We start from the raw sequence: 22,776 nt of genomic DNA on the forward strand, positions 1-22,776 counted from the left end.
ACCACACACAGCTCAGCTATGTGTTTCCATGACACACTTGCCTGTCCAGGAAGTCTTCAACCAAGACCACCCACTTTTGCTCCACAAACCATCATGCAAGAGTGGAGTCATCTGTGAATTGATAACTTTGGCTTGGGGAATCTGGAGCCCCATGTCCAAGTTCCCCAGTGCTCCTCCCAACCCCTGTGCGTTCTCTGGTAGGGTTTTTCTTCCAACCTCACCAGAAAAGCAACTCCTTAAGAGACTGTAGCTCAGCCGATGGATCCTTGGATCTTTCTGTGTGCGTCACACCCAAATAAGAAAGAACACATGTGCTGTACCTTCTCGAAGTGGTGTGGGCTTGGCAGAATTTTCTCCACTCATTAAAACAACAAAAGATGCAGCTGCTCGAACTGTAGCCTGCCATGTTGACATGGCAACGGGTGGTTCCTGGCATGGAAAAAGGGCCCTGTTGTTGATGGGGGATCCCATAGTATAAACACATGGCCTGCAGAAGAAAAACAGAGAAGGGAAGACTTTAAAATGAGTTGCCTGCCACTTATCTCTCTACCAAGGCAGGGAGGTTATCTTGAGCTTTCCAAGTAGAAACATTTGAGGCTTTATAGCTGACTCTTTCATTTCATATACTGAACTGAATTCAAGTGCCTGCTCTGTCAATAGCTCAATGGTTATTCCTCACAAATGAACCACTTAAGTATGTGAAAAGGTAGGGGTGTGTGTGTGTGTGTGTGTGAGCTAAGAGAAAAAATTGGATAAGGTTTTAAATACTATTCTGCAAAGTTATAATTTATGCTTCCCTTAGGCCTTTCTGCCTTCAAAGGGAAAAGGCTTCAGAGACATTCTTACAGACTTTTTGGAAAGTATTTTGGAAAAGAAAACATGGCTGGAGATCTCTGCGATTATTAATCTTGGAAAAACAAGCGGTGGTCTCAAAGCCAGTGCTGGCAGGCAGACCAACCCCTTCCTCCCCAGTCGTGGAAACCGCCTTCTCAGACAGAGCCCTTGTGGGGATCCTTGTGTAGAAGCCAAGAACAGGGCTTGGCACAAACAGGACGGTAGAGGTCACAAAAACCAGGCTTGTGATGGGAAGGCCACAGGAACATGCTCATTACCAAAGTCAGGTACAAAACCAATGGCATGAGTTAGAATTCAGTCGCTCCAAGTACTAAACCATCCCAAACCAAGCAGGCTCCCTTTTGATGGTTAAGTCATGGTAGACAGAGATGACAAAGACCTGCAAAATCAGAAGAATCCATTCTCACACCATAGAGAAAGCATGACACTGACTCCTGGGGAAAACAATTTAAGAAAAGAAAACTATTTTCCTTTAATTAAGGCAAATGTTGATTAATCAGCTTGATTTACAATGTTAACGAACCAGCTACTAGTTCTCGAACTTGAAGACAAGAACGGTTTTATTGACATCATTATGATTGAACATTAATCTGTCTGTACAGTGTAGGAAAGAACACAGAGGATGATGGTTTTCTTATTTCATCAAGGCTCAATAAAGAAGCGATAAGCCAGGGTAGGGTCTAGCAAGCAGAGATAATACAGAGAACTGTTATCCAAAGGGTAGAGTGGAGAAACCAAGCGGGGGACAGTGAGGCACTCCAGAGACCAGTCACAGCTCAGCAGCTACGGTTCCCAAATTGGAGGAGCTGCAGTTACAAAGGCAGGGGTCACCTGGAGACAGGGCAGAGTGTCCAGTAGGAGCTGGGACCACAGAGGTGACTCACACTCTAGGTGTCAGAGGGAGTGGGGAGGAGCAGAATGCATGGTTTTGCTCTGATCTTCCACCAATCAAATTTGGCCAGAAAACAGCAGGCAGGAGGGCCGCACAAATGTGGCTCTTTACCACTTAGAGATCTTAGAGCAGAATGTGGGTCTCAGGGCAGACACAGGCTGCAGCACACTTACACGGTACAGGTGTACCCAGTCCATGGCTTGACAGGAGGCAGGGAAAGATCAGAGCCGAAGCTCATTACTAACAAACCAGGCATGGCAGCACAGACTTGTAGCTCCACCCTACACTGAGGAGGTGGTGACAGCTAGAACAGGGGGTTCACACCCAGTGTCAGCCACACACCAAGTCTGAAGCCAGCCTAAACATATACCATACCCAGGTGGCCTACCAAATTAGGATATGATGGGCAGTAGGGTTGTTTCAGCCTTTTACTGGTCATGGGTAAAATGAGGGGGTAGGGGATGTGGGTCAGTTAGTCTTTGGTTCTGTATGTCAAGCTTTTAGGTCTGAAATTAAAGGGGGGCATTTCTATGTGAGGCTCGGAGCATCCCATCAATTTCAATGAATTCTGACTCCATTCTTGGTCCTATTGGATTCCTAGTTGACTTTACCTCCTTTTAGCTGCCCAGCCTCAGGCTGTTTCAGACCCTAATGGGGAAGGTTGTCAGTGCTACTTCTTCCCAGGTGGGACAGTGATAGCCAAAGATTCCTGTTAGTAGCTCAGATTGCTTATCCAAGTGGGATCAAAAGAGAGTCAGCTCAGAAAATTCTACCTATTAGGAGTGGGTTCATCCCCTAAGAGCCCCCCTTTTAGAGGAAGATTGCATGCAGGAAAAAAGCAGCATGCAAAGGGGCCTACTCCCTCTACCAACTGGCCGGTCAAAATCCTGCTTCTTTGTCACTGGCAGATACCCAAGAACAAGGCTTCCTTCCCACCAAAGTAGAATGGACCCTGAAGCTTTTCTTGTTCAGGAGCCTAGAAGCTTCCTTCAGAGCCATGTGCACCTGTAACTTGTGTGGAACACTCCTAAGAGTGCATCAGCCTCGTATTTTGATGTGATGGCTAACATGCACAGAACAAGTCAAATGTCTGTGATCTTGGCTCAACTGACTATTGTAATTCTGGTGTGACTTGGACAGTCTTCTATCGTCAGTGGCTGGCTGGCTAATCCCCAAGGCATCCTCTATCAGCCTCCATACAGTGACTTAAAAACAACCAGGTTTGAGATGAAGGCACATCTAAGAATACGGAGGTAGTTATTTTTATTTTGTATGCATACTTGTAAGCAAAAGTGTGTGTGTGCGTGTGCACAGATACCAGAAGACATCTCCACCTTACAAGCAGCATCTCTCACTGACCTGGAGCTCATCACACAGGGTAGGTGGCTGACCAGTGAGGTCATCTCCCTTGTCTAAATGCTGGGATTACAAGTGTGCACCACTATGTCTGGTATTTAACATGAATTCTGAAGCCTGAGTTCAGGGCCAGAATTGGGATTAACTGAGGTATGTATTGAGAGGGGAAGGAAGAGGGAAGAGCTCTCAGAGGCAGGAATGGCTGAGCTGCCTCTCTCCAGGAGCTCCATCTCCTGCCACCACTCATAGCTACCTCCCAACAGTACTAAAGTTGACCTCTGACCAACTGCAGAAATCATACCCTATCACTTCTGAGATTTGATTTGAGTCAGGGTCTCCCTATCTAGCTCTCACTATGTAAACCAGGCTGGTGACCTTGCAGCAATCCTCCAGCGTCTGCTTCCCATGATGGGGTTACAGATGTGAGCCATGGCATTAGGCTTAAGTTTTTTTTCCCTTCATCCTGATCATTTACTGGAGATGGGGAGGGGCGTAAGGGTGGGGATGATAGACCCAGTGGCTGGGTCATGAGGACATCAGTCAGCTAGCAAGTGACCCCATTTGAGGAGCAGAAACTTCTAGCCAACTGCTAATCAGAAGCTGTGTATGCAAAGACCCTGTAAGAGAATTCAGAAAGCTTTCCATTTACAATCAAGCTCAGCTCACAGCCTGACTGCAACCTTGTAGGAGACTCAGGGCCACAGCTAGCCTTCTATGTGTCTCCTGGATGCCTGGCCCTCAGAAATTGGGAGATAATATGTGCCTGCTGTTTAAAATGTTCAGTGTTTTTGATCTGTCCATTACACAGCTAGAGATGACTGAGTGAACTTCCCAAAGGTTTGGGCTCAAGGAGAAGCTATGGATGGTAAAGCAGCCACACATCGAAAACTCAGGAAGTAAGAACAAAGATCCCAAGGAGCATGGCCTGTCTGCTGTGCTTATTAAGGGCTTCCCTCATCACATGAAAACTGCCAGGCTGATGGACCAAGAAGCTGTGTTTTTGTAATCCAACAAGATGGCTTAGGGTCTAAAATGAGAACTAAGGAATTCTAGGGCCACCCTTATAATCCTAGCACTTGGGATGTGAAAGGAGGATTAGAAGTTCAAAGTTTTCTTCAGCTACACAGTTTGGAGGTGAATCTCAGTCAGAATTCCAACAAAATAAGAAAGAAACTCTTCCATTCACCGAATTCCAAAATACCATGTTGTGCCTTCACTATCTACTTCTAGGCATTGTGTTCTATAGTCTGGCCAGGTCCCTACCACTCACCTCCTCCCAATATCCTCATTATATTCTATTATTTTTACCTTTCTTTCTTTCTTTCTTTCTTTCTTTCTTTCTTTCTTTCTTTCTTTCTTTCTTTCTTTCTTTCTTTCTTTCTTCCTTCCTTCCTTCCTTTTTCTTTTTCTTTCTTTCCTTTCTTTCTTTCTTTCTTTCTTTCTTTCTTTCTTTCTTTCTTTCTTTCTTTCTTTCTTTCCTTCCTTCCTTCCTTCCTTCCTTCCTTCCTTCCTTCCTTCCTTCCTTTCTTCTTTCTTTCTTTCTTTCTTTCTTTCTTTCTTTCTTTCTTTCTTTCTTTCTTTCTTTCTTTCTTTCTTAGAGGGTGAAAGAGTTGGTCTGAGCCAGAGTCTCTGTCTGTAGCCCAGGATAGCCTTAAAATCATAGCAATTCTCTTGCATCCTCCTCCCAAAGGCTGGACTACACTCTATCAGAGGGGCTGGTCCCCAGTGCCCCTTCCCTCCTGCTTTTTTACACCCTGTGTATCTGTTCTATAGGCCTAATATGTTTTCTCATTCTGACATTCTTCTTGCTATCTAGAGCTGGAACTTCAAAGATGCACATCAAGTCATCAACCTGAAAATCACATCCAAAAATACAAAGCATCAGCTAGCTGGGCTTGTTTGGTTTTTGATTCCTGGAAAGTTTTCACGTAGTCTCCATGAACACTGGAGAATCCCAGGTACAACTTCTGTCTGTTTGTTTGTTTTTGTTTTGTTTTTGAGACAAGTTCTCACTATGTAGTCCAGACTGGCCTCAAAATATGTGTCAATCCTTCTGTCTTGGCACCCCAGTACTAGAATTACAAGTATGAACCACCACTGCCAGCTAATAATTCTTGAAGCTGCTCACTTTCTTTGCGCACTCCCCAACCCCTGCCTATTCCTCTCTTGGCATCTTTTCTCAGCCACAGGTTCACTCCTCCCTCCCCAACATGTTCAAACCAAAGGCCTTTGATCTTTTACAACCTGGTATCCTTATGCATATCTCACAGCATAATGCAAATACAAATGAAAGTTGGGTAGCTGTATTTCCAGAAATTAAAGCTCTATCCTTAGGTTGGTGCTCTGATGAAATGTGGGCACTGCTAGCAGGTAGAAGGTACATAAAGATGAATGCACAGTCATGCCATGGTATTCCCTATAATAACTCATAACAAAGATGGCTCTTACCCAACGAAGGTCAAGTCCCTACTAACCAATCCTTCACTCGGAGGAAGAAAATCAACATGTATTTATAGGCAGGCTACAGGGTATCTGGATATGTAATCACAGAAATCAATGGATCTGTGTTTCCTGGACAGGCACAGCCTTGCACCTCACCTTTGCTGACATGCTTACAGGATGGATGTACAGGTGCCAGCCTGAGTTTCTCCAATGCTTATAACTCCATTATTCCCAGATCAAAGGATTTCTTCTAGCACACAAAGAAAAACATTCTCTCCCTGGGGCTCATCTCAAAAGCCTTGGGCAACCAACCCTCCTGGGAGATCGCTGGGAGCCCAGGCAGGCTGCACAGTCATGGAAATAGGATAAAATTGAAAATCAGAGGTAAAGAGGGTGAGATGCATTGAAAGGCAGGTCCATGGCTTCATACCTGAGGAAGAACCTGTCAGAATTGTTGCTTAGAGTCCTGGTTAAGGAGCTCTGTATTCATGGACTAGGCAAACAGAGCCAAGCAACTAACTCCAACATGCTTCCTCTTCACCTTAAAGAACCATCATAATGGAGAATCTGCAGGAAACTGCTCCAAACCATGCACTCTCTTTCTCTGCTGACTACTATACAGAACAGCCTTCTCAGGAGAGTAGGGGGCGATTCTGGTTTTGAAAGATTCTGACCTCACCTCTTCTCATCACGGTAGTCTTTGTCAGAGGCTTTGATCAGCAACCAGCAACTAGAGAGCTATAAGTAGGAGATAGTCGGCAGCCTGAAAGGCCAAATCTGCTGTGTGGCTTCATGGGGCCTTCCTGAAATGGGGCAAATGGCTGGCTAGGGATCACAAAAGCTAGTTTAGGGGTTACAAACACAGGAGTTTAGCTAGCACCATCTAGAAGCTTCCATGGGTTACAAAGTGTCCAGGCTTCCAATTTACTTCCATCTATTATTTTGCACTTAATATTTTTACAAGTTTGTGTTTTAAAGAAAACTGTGATTCAGTTTCCACTACAGTAAGCAAAATTCCTGCTTTCTTATGCCACACATGTAGATCCAACATTTCTAGTACAGGAAGTGCCACCAACAATGGGCTTTCCTCCTTTCCTCTCTTAGTCCATCCATTTCATTACATCATTACCAAATCCAGAACTCATCAATATCATCTAGACAGCAAGTCTAAAGACATCATTGTTTTGAAATGGACAGGACTTATTCAAGAGAGGTATTTTTCATGTAGAAGAGACGAGCTCCCTGTAAGGGCAAAGGCAGGCTTTGTCACTTGGGAGCTCCTCCTGATGTCAGGGGTAAGGTGGAAATCCTGTCATGGAATTGTCTCACCTTACACATGAAGAAATTAGGTCTGGTTGTAAATAACGTTACCAAAGTTGCCTGTTGTTGGCAGCATGGCAGCACCAGCACTCAGAAGCATCTGGGTTCTTCCCTCCAATTTTACAACAGACTACACTCTTCAGTTACATAGGCCACTGTTTTCTGTTGATATTAGATTTCCTCTCTCTCTCCCTCCGTCTTGTCTTTCCTTTCCTTCTCTTTCTTTTCTTTCTCTTTCTTTCTTTCTTTCTTTCTTTCTTTCTTTCTTTCTTTCTTTCTTTCTTTCTTTCTTTCTTTCTTTCTTTCTTGATTTTAGCCAGGTGTGGTGGTGTATACCTTCAGTCCTTGGGAGGCCAGCTTGGTCTGCCAGGACAGTCAGGGCTATGTAGAGAGACCCTATCTCAAAAACAGATAAACAAAGGTTTGTATTTTAAATTTAGAGATAGAATCATCTCCCTGTGACTCAAGTTAGCCTTGAACTTACAAAGACCTGTCTTCCTCTGCCTTCCCTGTGCTGGGATTACAGGTGTGCATCATAGCTGACAGGATGTTCTCTTAAGAACTGAAACCTCAAACTATAAAGTTTCTGTGGGTGCAAAGGACATTATCAGCCCAGTGAAGAGGGAGTCTAGAGAGTGGGAAAATATTTATCAGCCATCCATATGATAGAGGGTGTCTATAACATATAAAGAGTTAAAAACAAACAAATAAAAAACAATGGCTGATATTGCATAGTTAATTATATAACTATATAAATACAAATGTATAATTATATAAATATTACATATTTACTATTCTTGGCCACTAGAGAAATGCAAATTTAAACTACTTTGAAGTTTCATCTTACCCGAGTTAGAATAGAAAGAAAGAAGGAAAGAAAGAAAGAGACAAAGTAAGTCAACAAATGTTTGTGTGAGTGTGGGAAAGAGAATACTTCCTCATTGCTGGCAGGAGTGTAAACAGCATGGAGGTTCCTCAAAGAGCTAGAAATATATCTATGATCGAGCTATAACAGTCCTGGGAGTATTCCAAATGACTCTACATCATACAAGAGAGATACCTGCTCATCACTGTTCTTTGCTACTCTAATCACAATAGCCAAGAAGCAGAAACAACCCAAGTCCAGCCATAGATGAGTGAATAATGAAAATGTGGTTCACAAATATAAAATAGAATTTTATTCAACTGTAAAGAAATAATGAGATTTGCAGGAAATGGATGGAACTGGAAATAATCTTTCAGAGGCAACCCAGACACAGAAAGACAAGATCCATATGTTCTCTTATATGTGGATACTAGACTTGAATCTTAGGTATGTTTAAGCTGGAATACTCATAGAGATCAGGGAGCTAGGAAGGGTCTATGGGGAGGAGTTGTTTCAAGGAAAAGAAGTCAGAATGCAGGTAGTATGGAGGGGAACGGAGAATGGAATGGGAAGGGTTAAATGGTATGTGGATGGGAAGGGGAAGAGGAGGGAGTGTAGGACAGGATAATGAATACTACCGCCTTGAAAAGGATTATATGGAAGTCTGTTGCTGCAGAAACTTACTCAAATACATACATATGTACATATCTACATAAGAAAGTTTAAAATGGAGTTACTCTAAAACAGGGAAACAATGTCTCTCCTCAAGACATTATAGATTATCATAAAAATCCCACTGCTTGTATGGGTTACCTCTCTTTAAGTTGTAGGTTAGTGGGATCCCATGATCCTCTCCCAAAACATTACAGACTCTTGTCATTGTCCTGGATACCCTCCAGAACTTGATGGTAAGATACCACATACTTGAGTCACAGGACAAAAGAATCAAGGTGGAATCACTTGGAAGTTTCATCCCTAATAGCTAGCTTTCTCAGTGCTAAGGTTTTATGTACACTACCGGGAACGAATCAGAATCAACAATCTTATACAGTTATGAAGCCTGTGAGCTACAATGCTTAGCCTCACACAATACACCCACTGGCACAATAGCATCATGGATGTTGTAGGAGCAATCAACCAATTTCTGACCAATTTATGGTTTTGTTTGAAGCTTGTTCCACAAGATGGAATCTATGTCTGATATTGTTAACTGGGCCCAGGACTCATTTCTGGATGTCACGGGCTCCAGGGGAGAACCTAGTGCTACAATTCTGCTAAATGGACATAGTAATAAACTGCTCCCAAACTCTTATCTTTATTATACCCATAGTGCACCTCTCAACCTCAATGGAGAAGCTTCTTTTTAAAGGATGTGGTAACTAATACAGAGACTTACAACTAACTGCTCAGTGGGCAGAAAATCAGAGACTTTGGAATGCTTGGCTCTAAACAAGACATCTATGTCATACCCCCTGAGCTCAGGGATCATGATAGAAAGAGGGAATCAGAATAAGTCAAGAGACAGTGGACATCTGCAGTGAAACTGGGCTGCTACACACATCACTCTCAGCAGCTATGGCTACATTTGTAATATCTGTATATGATCCCTCGAGGCTCGGGGATCTCATGCAGAAGAAAAGGCAGAAAGATTATAAGAGCCAGAGATGACATGACAGAGGACTCTATCAAACTAGTGTCTTCCAGGTACAACACATGTGCATATGAACTCAGAGAGACTGTAGCAGCATGCACAAGAACTGCACAGGTTCAAGACAGACAGTTTGCAGCATTGAGATGGAAAAGTGGACAAAGGATCCCACCCCTAACCAAGAAGCTATCTGCATCTGATAGCCACTGGCAAAGTGAAAATCAACTTTTCCAGTGGTGGGCCACTGAGTATATATCAGCCACACTCCATGACAAGCCCCAAGCCCAGGAGGAGTTAGTTGGCCAACACAACATTAACTCAATGGTGCTTTTGTGAACGCTTTGCTTCGTTTAGCTTTGTTTGGCATTTCTGTCATATTGGTCTTTTGCCTGATTGATTTGATTTACATTTTTATGGTTTTGTTTTGTTTTGTTTTAAAAGAGAGAAAGAAGATAACGTTAGATGAGTAGAGCATAGGGAGGACCTGAGTGAGCTGAGAGGGAAAAATCAAAATATAGTATATGGATAGTCTTAATTGTACAAGAACTGTATAAAATCAAGCCATCATGTATAAAACCAATTTCCAGCAATGGGAGAGGGAGAAGTCCCACCTCTATCTGAGAAGCCATTGGCAACAGAAGGCTGCTGGAGGACGGAGAGTAAACTATCAAGAATGGGGCTCCTGAGAGGTTGTCCATGCTCCAGTGGATGGCCCCAGTGCACACACAATAGGCAGAGTCAGAAAGTGAGGGAGAGGCAGGGGAAAGAGAAGGGAAGACAGACATGCAGGAAGGGAGAGAGGGAGGGAGAGGGAGGGGCAGAGGGAGGAGGAGGGAGGGAGAACATGTGACATAGGGAGGGAAGGTGGTGGAAAGGGATAGGAGAGGAACTGGGCGGGTGGGGGTGGGTTTGGGGGGAAGGGAGTGAAAGTTAGATCCAAGCACATTATATGCGTGTATGAATATTAAATGAAAACAGTCAAACAGAAATCTGAGCTCTTCCACTCATTCTTTTTAAAGCCTCCTTGTGTAGTGAGCTATAAAGCACTAAAGTTAATTCAGTGGGGAAGCAGTATGTCTGTCTAACATCTGGCTTTGATGTTAAATCTAAAAATACGAGTAGTGTGCCCAGCAATTGAATGAATATGCCAGAAAAGTTAGTTCTTACCAGCTTTGCCCTGGCATTTTCTAAAACAAAGAAACATCACAAATGCTGTAGGGAAGTTTAAAGTTTAATATTTTTTCCCAGGTTATTTATTCTCCTAAATTATAGTTTTGAATTATATTTTCTCCTCCACTCAACTCTCATTTGGTGACATCATCAGCTAATACGCCAGACTTCCTGGGGCAGCTGGCTGCTTTCCCAACTACCATTATGATCATCAGGGGAAAGCGAGGCTTACTAGAAGGGATGCCTTAGTTTTAAATAACTTTTCCTTTAGTGGAACGGAAAAACCTTAAGAAATGCAAGAATGAAGAAAAGCACATGTTCTTCAAATAGATTTCCACTTTCATAGTTTCTTAGGTATCCTGAGGACTCAAAATGGAAAATATGTTAAGTCCCCATTTCTCTCCAACTTTAAAGGGTCACCTGTACACATTCTTGGTCCACTTTTGCTCTCTTAGAGTTACTTTGAAAGGCACACACACAGCACATAAAGTAAACATCAATCTAAGAAGTCTGCCACTAGATTGTTACATAAGGATTCCCTCCATCAGTCAATTTGAAATGTCACCTGTGATCTAGTATCCCAGGGCTCAGGCAAGAGAGGACATTTAGGTTCAAGAACTGGCACAAGCCCTGAGTGGCTGAGACAGAGAGCTGGGTGTTCTACTTTGAGCAACTCTCTTTCAGAACTAGAATAATAGTGGACGAGCTAGTGACAACTCCCAAAAGGAATAAAATATAGTCTTTATTCTTCAGAGAAGAAAGGCACTTAGTACAAGCACTAGGGCAATCTTATGGGTAGTGGGGGATCCAGGAAAGGCAGCCTCTTCTGAAGGTTGCAGCTATGTTTTAAGTCAACTTAATTTTAAACAGTTTAGGTGTTAAGTTCATTTAAAAATAAGAAGTTTCTCTGCACCCCACAGCTCCTTTCCCTTTTACAGTCACCGTGTCTGTCACACTTAGCAAAACATGGCACGCTTCACTTAGATTCCTCGAATATTCTTTTTCTTTTGGAAATTCTTTTTTTTGTTGTTTTTTAAACAGTCAGGCTCTTTTAGAATTGATTATAAGATCATATATGTGAGCAAGTGCATACAAGTTACCATATGACATTTTATTTGAGAAAAAGTATCTCTATGTATCATGGTCAGGCACCAAAACTTGTGATGCCCCTCCTGCCTCAGCCTCCAGAGTGCTGGAATTACAGGTGTGTGCCACCACACCTGTAGCACTTTTAATTTTCAAAACTTTTTAGGCTCTTCTTGACTGACAGCTGCTTAGACTTTGTTCCTGCTGACCCTGTAGCTTTGACACATAGCTCAAGGACTGTGTCATTTTGTCGTCAGTTCTTCCCCAGAGTACGATCTCTACCATGCTTTACCTATACTGACTGTGACTCTGGCCATCTTGCTGAGATTACACAGATTACTGGAATGTAAGTTAGGCACGCCCCTTCATACTATATGCTTTGAAAGGAAGCCACTCTGTGTCTTCACTAGCTCCTAGAAACCTATAGCCACTTCTATATGCAATCACACATAGCTTAGCAAGCTAACTGTTCACAGTATGGCTCTAAGTCAGAATGCACCAGTGCAGGGTCTGAATCATCTGTAACCTGCCATCAGGTTTGCAAGTCCTGCTGTCCATTCATGTGGTCACTAGTTCCAGGCACAAACACAGAGCAGGACTGGAACGTTAGCCTGCTCCTCCCAGGAAACAACTATATCCTTCACCACAGTACTCATGTACAGTTCCTGTAATCTATAGTCTCAGGGACTCCACAGTACTCATGCACAGTACTCATGCACTTATCTATAGTCTCAGGGACTCTGATCTTCTCTGGAGTTACTCCATGGTAGAGCACTGCTGCAGCTTATACAGGGTTCTGATCTGATCCCCTCTAGTGCGGGAAAGAAAAACAAAAGCACAGGCAGGGAGATGGCTAAGAGGGTGAAGCATCTGCTGACCATGGTGAGGAACTGACTGTGGCTCCCCAGCACCCACATAAATTGAGACCAGGGGCAACCTGCCTAGACTAGATCAATCAATGAGGTATAGGTTCAAGGAGGATATCCTGTCTCAGTACATAAAGCAGACACTGATTGAGAAAGACACCACACAAAGTCAACTGTTGGCCACCACATGCATGCAGGAACATATGAACATGCATGCACAGCACAAACACATACATGTGTAAAAAAGAAAACAAAAGCCAAGTTAGCTGGGGTAACACCTTCCCCACACTCCCTATGAAGGTTGTTTCACAGTCTTGTCACACTTCACTTTTCATCCTTAGAAGATCTGCTCTGCAAAATGATACTGACTTCATTTACTTACTACCAAACAGGGGGTGGGAAAGCAGGCGAGTCAACATAAGCCACTGGTGGACCCTGGGCATGGCCTCTCCAGAAACACCTGATACTTTACTCAGCCTTGTTTGTGAAGGAGAATGGAATTTATCCTATGCTGCTGTTCACACCATTATGTTAAAGCCCACATCACTAAGGAAATATATTGTGTCCCTAAATCTAAAGTCTCAGTCAATTGAAAGTTCTTAGTTTCTAAAGAGTCAACTTGACACACTTAGACCCATTTATGTGATGTATTTGAATCAGGACCTCATTCTGTAGCCCAATCTGGCCTTGAACTTTTGATAATCCTCCTGTCTCCATCGTTTATACCTCTGGGACTGCAGCTGTAAAGACAGTACACCTAGCATCTTATTCTTAGGCACATTGGAGGGTTGAGTGAGATTTGAGACATCCATGGACATGTCAGTCTCACATATACATCCAAAAGGAAAGTGAGAGAAAGAGCAGCTTTCTGGGGTTTCCTTCTGAAACCCACACATTGTATCCTCTTAGGATTCCATGGAAGCACAAACTAAGACATGGTGTCAAAGTTTCTGTCACAACCATGTGCTTTACTGAATCCTGACAAATGGAGATAACAAGAGGAAATTCTTATATTGACCTTTCTCCAGGGAAACCAGGACTTCTACATGCAATAGATTCAAGCCTGCCTTTGTGTTTAGCACTTAGGGTAAAGGGCCATGTTTGAGGCAACTAACATGACTTCCAACTGTGAACAGTTCCTTCCTCCCACAATTTTAGTTCAAAGATAAAGCATCAAGGAGAATAAAACTACAAATTCCTATTCAAATATTCAATATGGTTAACCTTGATGAAAATATTTAGTAATTCTAAAAATGTTGAGGCTACAATAAGAACACCTGCTCCTGCACAGTCTCCAGAGAATGCCCAGTAAGGTACACTATGAAATCACTGCCTTTGTACTCACGAACTGCTGTACCAACCCTGACACTCCTCAAAGGCTTCCTCAAACTCTAGCTGAAATAAGGCATGAAGTAAATTCCCCCTGAGAAGTCTGGAAACAATAGCAAGAGAAAAGATTCCAGGCAATGGTCAGGCTAATTAGAGTTCAATGTCAATGTGGCATTAGAAGGTAAATCTAAAAGGATTTGGGGAGGAGAATGAGGAAGAAATGTAAGCAATTGCCAGAGACCACCACTTCCATCCAGGAGTTCTAAGACAATGTTCTTAACAGCAGCTAACGGATGAGCAGCCCTTCATCTACCTCTTCACCTACCTGTTCACTGTGCTGACTTGCATTAAAGAAATAGGTAAAATAATGAAGAACCAACAGTGTGATTTAGAAATTCTGTTATTCTAAAAAGTCTTGATGATTGAAAACCATCAACAAGACCAGGCTAAGGGACTTGCCTATGTCAGGCACCAAATCCCCTCACACTAAGAATTGTGCATCTTCCTGGTACCAGAGACCAAGAGCTGTCTCCCAAGAAAGCAGCGGGCAGTATCCGCAGGGCCGACTGCTTTACTCCTCAGAGGCAGCTCTCTTGTGCATTGGAGGTTCACATCAAATGACAACTGGCCAACTCCAGGAAGACACAGCTAGAAGACAGTTACAGTGAGGCAGTCACACCCGCCCAGCCTCACAGTAGTGGGCTCGAAGGGTATTTTGAGAAAGTACTGGCTCACTTCCATCAGCAGCTCTAGAAGTCTCTACCAATGATCTCAAACAACAGGCAGGCTCAGCATTTTAGCACCAAGCTGGCATTTCAAGCTCCTTACTCAGAAGTGCTGGAGCTGAATCAAGGACTCTCTCCATCTTAACTTACAGGAGGTGATCTTATCAACAGTTGAGCATGCTCGGGGATTTACCTGCTGTCTGCATCTGAGTATGTGTGAGAACAAGGAGAATCATCCTCACACTTAGAGAGCATCCCTGATGTGATTTGATTAGGGGCAGAGAAGCATTTGGATAACCTACCTGCCATTCTGGTCTGTGGTCCAAGCTACTGACTGCCCCTCGGGTTTAGTTTTATACCATATTCTGATGGCATGAGGAAAGTCAGCGGGTGTTGAAGTCCCCGTCTTCCTGATCTGTAAGCTCCAATTGTCAGAGTCAAACAAGAGCTCCCCACAGCCAGGAGCCTGGCTGCAACGAGTGTAGCAGTCTAACTGCTCCCTCCAAGCATCTGCAGGCAGAGCCACAAGGTCACGGACAATCTCACACCTGAGCTTCTCAGGAGTAGCCAAGAGCTTTGGAGCTTTAGTAAATTTCTCAAGGCCTGGCACAGCAGCCACATCCACCTCCTCTACCTTTAGCACAGATAAATCACAGCAGTCCAACACTAGCAAGAAATCCTTTTTCCCATGATTCCCTGTGTCACAGCAGTACTTTGAGCTAGAGATCTCAGAATCATGTTCCTGGTTGTCATGGTTACCATCATTATCAAAGGCATCTTGATCACCTTTACCACAGACTGCAAATTCTCTATGTCCCATCTTAGTTGAGAAGGTACTTGAATCCATCTCAGGAACATGGCAGGGCTCAGCTGTCCTAAATATGTCAGCCTCCTCTGACTCCATCTGGAAGGTTTCCTGGGTAGAACTCGACTGTTTTTTAAATCTGTTTCCATCTTCAAAGAAAAGCACTATGTTGCCCTCAATGACTTGATTTCCAAAGTCCACATCCAAATCCAATATGTAGTGCTTCACAAGCATGTGGCTGGTGTTGGCCATGAGAGGCAGATCATCCCGGGAAGGGTCCAGCTTTATGTCCATGGTGTAGTCTGCAGTTGGTAGCTTTGCTGAATCTCAGCTGAAATTTCTAATCTCCTGTAGTAGCTCAGAATCACAAATGGCTGGTTTCCCAAATAAGAAGCACCCACTGGCACTCGTTATCTTTCCACAACTTTCAATTCCCTGGCAAAGAAAAAAGTATGGTTAGATAAAATTCCAAATAAGACCCTAAATGTCCCTGCAGTTGCAGATCCTGCAGGTTGTCTATCTTATCTAGCAATCCTCAAGGTGGCAGCTGCTCAGGGAAGAAGGAAGGCTCATCTTTCTGACTGACAGGAGAGAAGCCACATTACCGACTTCTAAGTGACACAGTCCTTGTTTCAGAAAGAGTAATTCTTATGCAAAACTGCAACCATTTCTGCGTCTTGTTTTAAGCGATATTAAATGTATCACTTCTAATTTTGTGCATCAAAACCTAAGTGATTGTTTTTCTACTGTGATTCTAAGTAACAAGTGTGAATGAGGGCTGAATGGCTTCATACACTGTATTCTTTGGGAGTAATAATTTAATCCGCACAATATAACTCCAGGGATTAATGCACTTTTCACATTAGGACTGCTCTCCTATCAGCACTTCCAGTAAATTACAGGAAAATGAGCCAATTTACCAGGAGTGCATTCTAAGTATTCCTTTGAGATTGCTCATGGAGACTTTTCAAATTTATAGTTAAATACTCAAGGTATACATTACAACTTAATAGCTAAAAACCCATTAGCATTCTGGGTAATAGCTTTCTTGTGGCAAACAAAAGGTCTTATTTGGAAAAAAAAGTATGCAAATATCTATAAAAGGAAGGAGAGAGATTAAAATGTAGAAGCAGATGTTGCAATACAATGAACAAGTTCTTCAGAAAAGATCTGAATCAAAATGTATTCCTACATGATAGCAATCCAGCCAAAGGGAGAATTATCTGAACCATTTCAGCCCCCAACATGCACCTGATTTCTTTTAGCATATGCTGCTTTTCTTTTGCCAAAAGATGAAAAACAAATATCAGGGGAAGGAAAAGAAAACCTGATGATGACAGGGGAGTGTATTTAAACCTTTGTATTTTAAGACTCCCTAGAGGTACTTCTTTGTCAACTACTTTGTCACCCATTATTTGCTCGACTTTAAGTAAATTGAGCACTGTCCCCCATTTCTACTTTGCCCCTCACTTTCCAAGTTTATCTGCCCCTACTAGACCTTATTAAGGCAGCTCCTGCTAGACTTTCCTCCCAGCAAACAGCTCAGCGAGTTTCTACCTTGCCCCTAGTGATTTCCCATCAAAATCTCACCTAACTTTAGGAAGCATGGCCTCCTATGGGACAGCAGTGTCTGCTCCAGGTAGAGCTGCCTGTCTTTGGAGCGGGCATGTTCCTGGCTCCTCCCCTTCTCCTGCTTAGCCTTACTTTTCAGATCTACTTCTATCTGGCTCCTACCTCTCATGCCCAATTTCTCTAATCCTGTTCCCCCTCCAAACCTCAGTTCAAATGTCTCAAAATCCTTCCTGGATACTCCCTTCTCACTAACCAAAGTATTTGGTAATTACTTTATTTTGGAGTTTATTTTGCTTTCAGACAAACTAGCCTCACATTTGCAGTAATTTTCCTGGCTCTGCCTCCTGAATCCTGGGGTTGTAGGTGTGGGTCACCAGGCTTGGCTTGGTAGTGAATTTAAATACAACAGGAATAGAAAAAAAATCAAGATATAAAGAGCAGTTTGAAATTTCTGGAGAAGCTGGTACTAGACAAGGAAGTGTGTGAAAAAGTAAGTGAAGGTCTACTGGTGTGTGCACAACCACTGAACCACCATCTATGAATAATAAACTGTGGAATCAACTGCATCTATCAATGAGAAGTCACTGTGAAAAGTTCATTCTGCCAGTGTCAGGAACAGTTAACCCATACTAGATATACTATTTTTTTTTGATTGGGATCTTTTGTTTGTTTGTTTTGGTTTTTTGATTTTGATGTAGGATCTCATAAATACTGTAGCCAATCTAGAACTTGCTATGTAATCCAGACTGGCCTTAAACTCCCAACAACCTCTTGTCTCTGTCTCCTGAGGACAGGGATCATAGGAATAAACCATCATGTCATTGTATGCTTAGACTTAAAAAAAAAAAATCTCGGAACACACACACAAACAGACATACAGAGACATATGTGCATGTGCAGTTGGGGGTGGGGTATGGAGAGAGAAAGAGGGAGGCGGGAAGGAAGACAGAAAGAAAGAACAATGTCTAAACTATAACACCTGAAGAGACAGTTTAGCATTTATTCACACAGAGACCAAGCTACTCATTAGCTGACTCCCATAGGTTGTCATTTATTTCTGAGAATGTATATAATATAAGAGTATACTACAGAGACATTCCCAGCTCTTGTGTTGATGATATGTATGGTATAAGACGGTACCTTAGAGCCCCATCCTGTCAGGCTGGCTGTCAAAACCCCCAGTCTCCAAGTGCTGCCACAGCTAAAGTTGACATCACGCCAACTTTGTGAACTTTCCATGCTTGTGTATAGTCTCCAGGACTGTCTGCATGGAGGCAGTGCTAAGTCTTGCCTCTAAGCTCTCTAGTCCTCCACTTGATGCCCATTCTCAGCTCATTTTAAGCCCCTACCCTGCTGAGATGCTCATTAATCTTTTAAATGCAAAGAACCTCTAGGTCTTTGTAATTCGTGCCTCTTCCTAATGCAGAGGGAACAATATTCTTCTCAATAAGGGGACCACTGTCTCTTTTGAACTCCAACCCTAAAAGTCTTTTGGGGACATCTGTACAAAGATTCTGATCATACAGAGAGTTACAATGGATATTAAGCTACCTGCACTATTATTGGCTAAAGCTAAACTAGGAGTGTGGCTTACTGAAGGAGTCAACGGAAAATGAATTCCAAATGAAATGTACCCATATGGCCATTGGCCAATGCTGAAACAGGTTAGAGCTCCCAGAAGTGGTGGTCACTTCATCTAGGACATGACTAGAAAATCAGAGAATGTTTTGTAGCCAGGAGTGCTCCCCCAAAGCAAAAGAGAGCTAAGCAAAGCATAACTAATTGGATCCCATGATATGTCTACCTTCCTAAGAAGTAAAGTCACAGCCAAGTTTTTCTTGCCACAAGGAAGGAAATGACAGAAACTAGCAATCAGCATCACTCTTCATTATACTTAGACCCTAGTTTCCTTTGGTATTTTTCCCTTGCCAGTATTTTCTTTCTCAATAATCCCCTCCTGTCCTGATGTCAGAAGGTCTCTATCTTCATAAATGAGCTAGCCCTGGCCCTACTGCCTCTACTGATTCACATAGTTCTAGGGACCAAACCTTGACATAATTCCATCTCTGTAATAATGTACTACTGCTCTGTATGCTACTTTAACCTGTCTTTACTTCATTGAACTTTAAAACAAACAAAATAACTTCTTTAGACACACTCAATCCACACCTCTTGTTTTACAGTTGACAGCCACAAGACACAGAGAGGCACAGCACTTTGCACAAAAGTTGGCCATTTCTCTTTTGTTGATGAGCGATTCCTCCAGGTCACATGTGCCTCATTAATACTATCCAAATCACTGAATATCAGTCAAAGACTCTTCATACCTTCACCTATCTTTTTCAATCCATAGACCAGAGGTTAGTTGTTCTTGTGGTTATTTTTCTTTCTCTTCTCGTCTCTTCCGCTTCTCCCTCCTCCTTCCCCCTACCCTCCTCTTTCTTTTCCCCTCCCCTTCCTCTTCCTCCCTCCCCTTCTCGCTCCTCCTTCCCCTTCCTTTCCATTCCTTTTCCTTCCTTCCTTCCCCTCTCTCTCTCTTTCTTCTCTCTCTCTTTTTTAGGGGAGAATATTTAAAGCCACCCCCAGGAGATAATGAACAGCACTGTCACCTAAACTGAGTGCTGTGTATAAGCCCACATACCTTGGTTTTCCTTCACCTATTTCCTACTTGTGTTGGATTTTTGCATGAACTAGATCTCCCTTCTCTGGAAGTACACAGCTCTTGCTGGCGTCAATCAAGGTCACAGTCCCACATTCAAGGAAAAAATGAACTGGCTGTGGTTGCAAATGCATGTCTGTGGCCACTGAAAGGCTTTCTCAGCAGATGGCAACCATACTTCTAAGAAGCCTGTTGACTTCAGCACTTATGTCTATTACTGTGCTCTGATTTTAAGTGCCAGCCTGCCTCACTGAAGCATTTTCCACTTGCTGTCATAAGCTATAACACGGAAAAGCCTACGTCTCTATCAAAACCTATGGTTAGTTTTCCTCAGCTACCCACTACAGCCTCTCAAGCATGCATGCTTTGTGTTCCAACACCCTTGAAAGGCTCCAGGGGATTTGTGCACAGCTAAAGCAATGCATCAGAAGAGAGAGGCTGCCCTGCTCCCTACAGTAAGGTCTGAGACAGCCTCCTTTGACATATTCCATACTCCTTCCAAGCTATAGAGTAACGTGCAGTTCTCATAGTCCTTTATATATACTGTGCCATATATACCTCAGACTGTTGATTCATTTCAGGTTCATGGCTATGTTGGGTGGAGAGCACCGACTAATTGTGAATCTGAGACTGGACACACTTGTGGATTTAACATATAGTTATTTATAGAACAGGTCTGGTTTACATAATTCTACAGTCTAGTAAAATCGTCCGCTGACAAACCTCCTCCAGGCTGACCATGTTTTCTAGGACACACCTACACCTCCTTCATGCCACATCTTTTCCACATCATTTTTTCTCTTGCAATTGATTCAGGCCCAAAGGAGAAAATCCTGATTATGTTCACCCTTCTGCACTGCACACGGTGAGAGGTGTGCTCTAGCTTTCACTCTGCAAGCTGCTAGCTCTCAGAGAAAGACATCCTTAGCTTACCCAGGTGTGTTTGCTCTTTACGATTCAGCAAACATGACTCCAACCAGGTAAGCAGGTAATCTAACTGCAGGACTTCATCTCTCCCTCTGACTCCTCCAAATCCAATCCCTAAAAATGTATCCCTAGTTCTGCAGCAGATCACCTGCTGGGGCCTACCATCTCCCACCCCCATCTCCTGTGGACCACACAGATCTTCCACTTCTAACCTCCCTCTCCTAATTGGAAGCCTAATTGGATAGTGGTAACACCTATCAGGATTTCAGAAGAATTTCCTGCCAGGAAACACATAGCTACCACATCTTTCTAAGAACCAGAGATGGCCACAGAAAACGAGGAACAAAATATCCATCCAACAAAGACAAGACCAGACATCAACACCTAGACCTATAATCATTCCAAACCCAGATGCAGATGCAAACACACCAGCATAAAAGCATAATCAGTAACAGCCAGGACAGCATAGTTCCACTAGAGCCCAGCAACTCTCCCACAGAAGATCCTGACTATGGCAACATAGCTGAAACCCAAGAAAAGACCTTAAAACAGCCTTTATGAATAAGAAGAGGTCCTTAGAGAACAAGTAAAAAAAAAAATTAAAGAAACCCATGAAAACACAAACAGTAAAAGGAGACGAATAAAACAGTTCAAGATATGAAAGTGGAAATAAAATAAAGAAAATATCCAATAAAGCAAAAAAGAAAGCAAAGAGAGAGAGAGAGAGAGAGAGAGAGAGAGAGAGAGAGAAATAGAGTCAATATAGAAAACCCAAACTGAGAGAAATCTGGAAAAGCAAAATTTAAGAGCTTAAACAGGAACCTCAGCAACAGAATACAGGAGATGGAAGAGAGACTCTCAAGCATTGAAGATACAAGAGAAGAAATGGATACCTTGGTCAAAGAAAATGTTAAATCTAAAAAACTCCAGTTACAAAACATCCAGTAAATCTGGGCCACTAAAAGAAGACAACATTTAAGACTAATAGGAATGAGGAAGGAAAAGAAACCCAGGTCAAGGGTAAAGAAAATATTTTTAACAAAATCATAGAAAAAAATTCCCTAACCTAAAAAAGGAGAGGCCTATCAAGGTAGAAGCATGAAAGCACCAAATAGACACAAGACAAGAGAAAAAGATCAAGTAACTTAAGGACAGACATTAGAATAATACCTGACTTCTCAGTGGAGACTCTAAAAACCAGAAGGGTCTGGACAGATGTTCTACAGACTCTAAGAGACCATGGATGCTACCCAAACCACTACACCACTCAGCAAAACAGTCAATCACAATGGATGAAGAAAACAAGACATTCCATGACCAAACTAAATTTAAGGAATGCTTATTTACAAATCCAGCTCTACAGAAGACACTAGGAGGAAAACTCCAACCTAAAAAGGTTAACCAGCCCAAGGAAACACAGGGAATAAATAATCCCAGGCTAGTAAATCAACATAGGTAAATTAATCTTAATGACCTAAGTTTAACTCCCAGAATCTTGTAAAAAGTTGGATGCAATAGGCACATTTGTAATCCCAGAATTTCTGAAGTGAGATAAGGAGTGGAAGCAAATAAATAAACAAATCATCCTGAAGCTCAAGGATCATATAAACTGGAAATATACTGTAAAATACAGATATACCCTGCCTTAACAAGGGGAAAAGCGAAAACTCACTTCTGGAACTTGTCCTCTCATCTCCACACATGGGATGTGTTATACACACACACACACATACACACACACACACACACAACCATCCCCACCACAGCGACAACAACAAAATAACAGGAATCAACAAATACTGCTCATTAATATCTGTCATTATCAATGGTCTCAATTTCCCCATAAAAATACACAATATAACAGAATGGACACAATAACAAGATCCATCCTTCTGCTCCATCCAAAAAAAACATACTTTAACATCAAGAATAGTAATCACTTCAGGGTGAAAGCATAGAAAAATATATTCTTTTCTTTTTAATATATTTTTTATTAGATATTTTCTTTATTTACATTTCAAATGTTATCCCCTTCCCTAGTTTCCCCTCCCCAAACCCCCTATTCCTTTCCCCCTTCCCCTGTTCTCCAACCCACCCAGTCCTGCTTCCTGGCCCTGGCATTCCCCTATACTGGGGCATAGAATCTTCACAGGATCAAGGAACTCTCCTCCTATTGATGATCGACTAGGCTATCCTCTGCTACATAAGCAGCTAGAGCCATGAGGCCCATGTGCTTTCTTTGGTTGGTGGTTTAGTCCC

At 42.6% G+C, this 22,776-nt stretch overlaps 1 protein-coding gene across 11 annotated transcripts in view; it reads right to left on the reverse strand.

The window, feature by feature from the left end:
* The window catches only part of Aopep (aminopeptidase O (putative)), a 322,738-nt gene that overhangs the window by 258,427 nt on the left and 41,535 nt on the right, over positions 1–22,776 (reverse strand). For all 11 annotated transcript variants that reach the window (XR_015045417.1, XR_015045416.1, XR_003834639.1 and 8 more), the window contains exons 2-3: positions 14,857–15,794; positions 321–487 (exon numbers count right to left, since the gene is read on the reverse strand). Coding sequence is in view for 7 of the 11 variants with exons in the window: in XM_029468263.2 (XP_029324123.1) it covers positions 321–487; positions 14,857–15,653 (964 nt within the window). In the remaining 4 variants the exon portion in view is untranslated. The remainder of the gene's footprint in view (positions 1–320; positions 488–14,856; positions 15,795–22,776) is intronic.

Source organism: Mus caroli, unplaced genomic scaffold (assembly GCF_978045245.1).
Source record: "Mus caroli unplaced genomic scaffold, Mus_caroli_1 scaffold_15, whole genome shotgun sequence".
NCBI lineage: Eukaryota > Metazoa > Chordata > Mammalia > Rodentia > Muridae > Mus > Mus caroli.